A 6,000-nucleotide genomic window follows, 5' to 3' on the forward strand; every position below is an offset into this window, starting at 1 on the left:
CATCATACACTCTAAATAACCACTCAGGTAGAGGAGGGTAGAGATCAGAGGTGACCCAGTGTAGAGGGGTTACCTGCCAACTGTTCCTTCTACAGAAAAGGACACTGATAGCCGAGATGATATTTTTCTCAAATCCTCTGTCAGAAGAATCCAGCAGCTCTCATTCTACTCTCCTTGATTTAATCTCTTCAGGACATAAAAACCTTATAAATACAGCCAAAATGCTCCTAAGGGCAGAAGACCTGTGGAACAGAACTAAGGGAGTTCACCTTCCAAGTGAGTCTTCGGACCTCCTTAGGTGTCTACAAGAGATAGAAGCCAGGAGCCAGCTGAACTCAGAGTCTAACAGCTCAACCCGACTTCTCCAGCTTGGATAGTCAGGAGTCACTGTGCAAGAGGAGGTCCCCATCCAGGATTACAGGCACTCACAGCTTCAATTCAGTGAAGTTAATCCAGCATGGGTGGGTAAATCAACAAACCAAAGGTGCCTATTGGTTTAGCATAGTGCTGGAGGAGTGCCAGCTAACATTTCAATAGCTTTTAGTCTCCAGAGAATCTCAAGGTCAAGGGCAGGGAGGGAATCTGGGTCACACAAATTTTTTTGTCATCTGGGTACAAGGGGACTATGGCAATGAATGAACATTCCTGTCATTGTGTTGGTGAGTCATCACTTTTTATTTTATATTTTGGGGGAGGGGGACACACAGCATCTCCTAAGCTACAAATGTCATAGGATGAAAAAAAAAAAATAGCCAAACACAAAGTTGCAATATAATGCCTGGGAGAATCTTTACTTAAAAATGGTAATCAAGGTCAAATAAAGCAGTCAATTTTGACATTATGGACAATATTAGTTATTTTTACCTATGCAAATAACTTTAGATTTCTTGACGATAAATATCTGAGCACACGATTTTAACTAAAAGTTGGATCTACATACATTCTGGAATGATTGATACTGAGCACGGACAATCCCTTTCTGAAAAAAGTATCAGTATTCCACTAATTTTGTGGAAAATTCAAGAATTAGACAAAAATTCACCATCAAGAGAATTCTATGACCAAAAAAAGTGACTTCCCAAATTTTCAGTTTTCTTCTGTTGCAATATTAAAAACTGCTTGAAACACATGGGCAATGCTATAGACGGTTGCACTAACTATATTATTTATCCTATTGTTATATAATTTGACCTCCAAAAATCAGTGAACCAATTTTTTGGAGGAAATTTGTCAACTGTCAATTTGTGGTTTAAATTGCACTTTGAGAGTTAGACCCAGTGGGCCATGTGTTTCCTGGCTCAATGTATAAGATGCACTCTCATTAATTAATGAATGAGCCCAGTGGTCATCTTGATCATCTCCCCTATTATATTCACTTTGAAGTATGTTAGTTTTATGTATGTTGCAAATATTGTTAAAACTACTTTGGAGAAAAGATTAAAATTGTTGGCCATTCAGAGACCACACAGTATCCAAAGGGCATGTGAGTACGAAGTGCTTAAGCAATAGGCATTGCCTGAATCCTTGCTGGCTGCTCATTTGACCTTGGGTCAGTCAGAAACCTGGTTACTTTGTTTCAAATTATCTGGGCAAAGGCTGCTTTTTTGGTACTTAAGGTGATTAAGGTCCTTTTAACATTGTGTCTTCCTTTTATTTACACTCCTTTAGATAACTTCATCTCTATCAGAAGTCTTTAAAACCCACTCACACAACTGACCAAGAGATTTTGTGAAGCAACACGCTACACACTTCATTTTGGCTTGGTTGTTATCTAGCCAGGGCTGGGGAAACAGGTGGTAACTATCACTCTGGGGCTTTCTCAGGGTAGCTCCACTAACGTAGTGGGGGTGAGCTGTAGCTGAATGTGCTTATGCTGCAGGCACCGCGTGACAGGCACACTGCTTAAGTTTCCTCATCCGCACAACCGGGACGAAGCCTAACATAAGAACTTGGGAGAGTCAAACAAGAGGCTGCATGTCCAGTTTCCTCCCCTTGCCTAGCCAATATTGTTGATGCTGGCTGTGCCATGTGCATTAAGAAGGAGGCATGGGGCTAACTATATGCAAACACACACTCAATGCCTACTTAAGTCCGGCCTAATCTTTCCAGGTGCTGCTTAACTGCTAGCCCTGCTTGTTCTCCCTGAAAGCAAAGAGGAGTAAATATTCAAGAATTCAAGAATGATCTAACATGCAGCCAAATGACCCTTTGAGTGACATATGATTGACATCCCAGCGTTACAAATTAACAACAGGCCCCAGCTGCTGAGTACAAGGGCCTCTAGCATTCTAACTGGCTACCCCAAAAGGAGAGGATGCAGTAGAGACTGACCTTGCCCCACCTCATTTCCAACCCAAGCTGGACACGCCTTAGAGCACAGTGGTTCTCAATCTTGGCTGCGCATTAGAATCACCTGAGGAGCTTTCAAAACTCCGGCTATCCAAGCCATACCCCAAACCAATTACATCAGGATATCTGGGGGTGGTGGGTCAGGCAACCCTAATTTCTAAGGCCCCCATTATGACCCAAGATGCAGCCAACTTTGACACCTGCTATCTAGGATCACTCTTCCTGACCTCATGTAACTTCTGCAAGTGAGGCCCACACAGTACTCACCTCTGAGTGGAACAGGTGCAACAGGATCCCCAGTGTGGAAACCCGAGGTGCCTGCGCCGGGGTCCACACAGCTAGAGCTTACTACCTAGGTGATTACCCAGATCCTCACAGGAGAGCCCTTTTTCAAATAGTTTGCACTTGGCTAGAAATAAGTTTGCCGATCTAAAAAAGGTGCCAACCAACGCCTAAATTTGCCTCTGACCTCAGGTCGCCATCCCACCCGCCTTTCTTAAAGGCACGTCTCTTGGGAAGGAAAGTCAGAGTATGTGTGGGCGCTCGGTCCCACGCACAAAACCTACCGAGCAGCTGCAGATAGGAGCATGCAATTCCTGAGGTCGCACAGAAAGCACCCTTCGGGCTGGCCCCTGAGCGGGGCGGGCGAAGGCGCGCAGGCCCGCGGCCGCTGCACCTGCCAGCGCGCTCGGCCGCACCTGCCGCTCTGTGCCCGCCCCTCCCACCTCCCAGCGGCTCCTACCTTCCAGCAGCTCGTCCAGGCTGGTGATTTTCCGGCTGCCGTCGATGGTGTAGATGGTGCGGACCCCCTGGGGCAGGTTCACGTTGTCTGACAGGGAGCGGGTGAGCTCCATGAGGAGCGCATCGAAGGACCGGAAGCGGTCGCTGGAGATGGCAAACACCAGGCCCTTGAAGTAGCGGTCCCCATTCCGGTAGAAACGCGCCTTCTTGGCCTTCTTCTCCGAGCTCAGGGCCTGCAGGGTCCGCGTGCGGTAGAAGCTGCAGTGGGCGCTGTGTGCCGGGCTGGGGATGAGCCCGTTCCCCTTGGGGCCCGAGCTGCTGCTGCCCCCGGAGGAGCTCGGCGCCCCTCTCCGGGACCCCGGCCGCGGCCTTTTGTCCCGCTCCTCGAAGTGCTCCAGCTCAATACTCCTGGTGCTGGCCATCGCCGCAGCTCGAGAGCCGCTCCCCTGCCGAAAGCGCTGCAGGCAGCCCGGCGGCAACGCGAGAGGCCGCGAGGGGCCGGCTGCCGGCGAGGGGCCTTAACGCGCCTGGGCACCTGGCTCTGGCATCCCGCCCTCCGCTCGCAGGTGGAGCCGCTGCGCCGCCGACGCGCCCGCCCGCGCCCCCTCTAAAAGCGGCCGCCGCGCAGCGCCGCCCGCCTCATTGTCCAGCGCGCCTCGCTCCCGCCCGCTGGGGGAGCCCCACGCCCCCCCAAGCGCCTCCCTCGCCCAGCCACGCCTCACAACTCCAGCTCGGGAGCCGGCCCGGAGCCTCCAAGTTGGGCCGCCGGAGGCTCGCCCCCGACCCGCGGGCGCACACAAAGCTCGGGCGCGTCCGCCGCCCGCTCCCGGGCACGCGGAGGCGCAGGAAGGAAGGGAGGGAGCGAGGGGGAAGGGCAGACAGCGTAGGCGAGGAGCGGCGGGCTGGGGGCTTCGCGCCCGCCAGGGTCCTGGAGGCCGCGCCGCAGGCTCACTCGAGCCCGGCCCCGGCCGGCTGAGCGCGCGCCTTCTGGGGCTGAGCCGGCCGCGCACGGCCCTTTCCTCCCACAGAGCCCGGCCCTAGCGGAAAATAATGAATGCGCCCGCCTCCCACGCAGCCGGCCGCCTCAGCCCACGCGGCAGCGCGCTCGGGCCCCACGTCGCGGCCTGGCCGTTGTCAGGGCTGGAGGAGGGGGCTTCCTGGCCTGCCGCCCCCGCCCCTGGGGAGGGGGATGCCCACACCTCGGAGGCAGGCGGTGAGGTGGGCTAGGGGCAGTGCGCCGGCGACCGGCGCGCCTGGACAGGCTCCTCCCGCGGCTGGCGGCCCCGCCCGCCCGGCAGCCGCTCCAGGCGCAGCGCGCGGGGGAGCGCAGCCGCGGCGCGCGCGCTCCTCCGCCGGGGAAACGGAGCGCGCAGGCCAGAAAATTACAAAGGAAGGAGACTCAAGGGCAGCGAGCGCATCCCCGAGCCTGCCTGCCCGCCCCCTAGGAACCCAAGCCAGACCAGGGCAGAAACCCGAAACACAGCACGGAGTTTTGGGCAAGACGGGAACCTCCTGTTTTTTACAAAGCCGATTGGGTGCTTTGTTTAAACATCCGCTGAGAAAGCTGTCTCCACGCTTTTCCCATTGCAGATTGTCCAGCATGGCGTGTTCAGGAACTTTGAATGAATGAGTGATCAGAAGTTACTGGGTTTTGAGGGATTAATTTAATCAACAGATATTTATTGAGCGTGTGTCACGTGCCAGGCATTGTTTCCGTTATTGGGGATGTTCCAGAAAAGGAAAGAAAGCATTCCTGCACCTGTTCCCCCCAGCCGCTTGCATTCAGGTAGTATTTAATGCTGTCCGAGTTCCTTAAGTACTAACGTTTCTCAGCGGCCATTGCATTTTATACTGTCTGCTCAACAATAAAAGCGTGTTTTCCAAAAACTTGTGAGAAACTGGTTGTTTCCTTTTTTGCCATGCGAGAAAGATGGAGTCCACAGACACTTGGTCCTAACCAGATACGTGACACTCCGGTTTAACAGCACCTGGTTCTCCCAGTGGTCCTAGACAGCAATTCCAGATTGGCCTTTAAGGTAGGAAGGCACAGACATTTTTCTTGAAATGATACAGGTCCTGGAAGGCATGTATAAGGCAGAAACACCGTCTTCAGCCTGTGGAAGGTTGTCCCCTATCCCTCTCCCCTTCGCTTCTCCCTTCACCCCCCAACAAGAACACCCCAGAAGTTCTCTGCCTCCTGCACAGCAGTTCCGGGGACACTGGGCATGCGAGACTTCTAGAACCAGAGCTGGAGCACGCTGGGAAGTCAGGGCTGATCCGAAGCTTCAGTGAAGTTTCTCCGGAGAATTCTGCAGTATAATGATAAGCCTCGACCCAGACCAATTAGATCAGAATTTCAGGGGATGGGAAGTCTGTAGGTCAAATAAGTTCTCAAAGGGTTGTCTACTTACCTGTCATTTCTTTAAAATGTAGATTCCAATTCTGTAGGTCTGGGGTGGAGTTTGAGATTCTGCACTCAATGCTAGTGGTCTTGGTACATACAACACTGTGAGAAAGAAGGAACTAAATGGAACCCACCCTCCATGTAAGTATTAATAACTGCAGAGCCCATCGATTTTGTAAATGGCTTAAGTTGGCCATGTCCATTTGTTTTGCCACTAGTACTCATTTATTGGAGGAATAAAGACTTTGTACTGTATTGCTGGACTAACAAATTATTCCAACCTTAGTGATTTAGAATAATAAACATGTATTATCTCAGCAGGGAAAGATTCCATGAGCTGTTTACTTCGTAATCTCATGTGATTGCAATCATCTGGGGCTTGTAGAAGCACTTCCAAGATGGCCCTCTTGGCTGTGTGAAGGAAGCCCGGCTCCTTTTCTTGAGCACACTTTTGCAGGGTTGCTTGAGAGTCACCATGACTTGTCAACCGGTCCCCTCCAAAGCAA

The 6,000-nt window shown here is 52.1% G+C and overlaps 1 protein-coding gene across 6 annotated transcripts in view; it reads right to left on the bottom strand.

Annotated features, from left to right (window-relative positions):
- Window positions 1-3,598, bottom strand: part of DCLK2 (doublecortin like kinase 2) — a 191,030-nt gene extending 187,432 nt beyond the window's left edge. For 3 of the 6 annotated variants that reach the window (XM_062199515.1, XM_062199516.1, XM_062199513.1), the window contains exon 1: window positions 3,092-3,597. In XM_062199515.1, coding sequence (XP_062055499.1) covers window positions 3,092-3,512 — 421 coding nt within the window. In that variant the 5' untranslated portion in view covers window positions 3,513-3,597. Of the gene's footprint in view, window positions 1-3,091 lie in introns of all 6 variants that reach the window. The other 3 variants (XR_009866623.1, XM_062199514.1, XM_062199512.1) reach the window with 2 other exon arrangements.
- Between the last annotated feature and the right edge of the window lie 2,402 nt (window positions 3,599-6,000).

This window comes from Lepus europaeus, chromosome 8 (assembly GCF_033115175.1).
Source record: "Lepus europaeus isolate LE1 chromosome 8, mLepTim1.pri, whole genome shotgun sequence".
Taxonomy (NCBI): domain Eukaryota; kingdom Metazoa; phylum Chordata; class Mammalia; order Lagomorpha; family Leporidae; genus Lepus; species Lepus europaeus.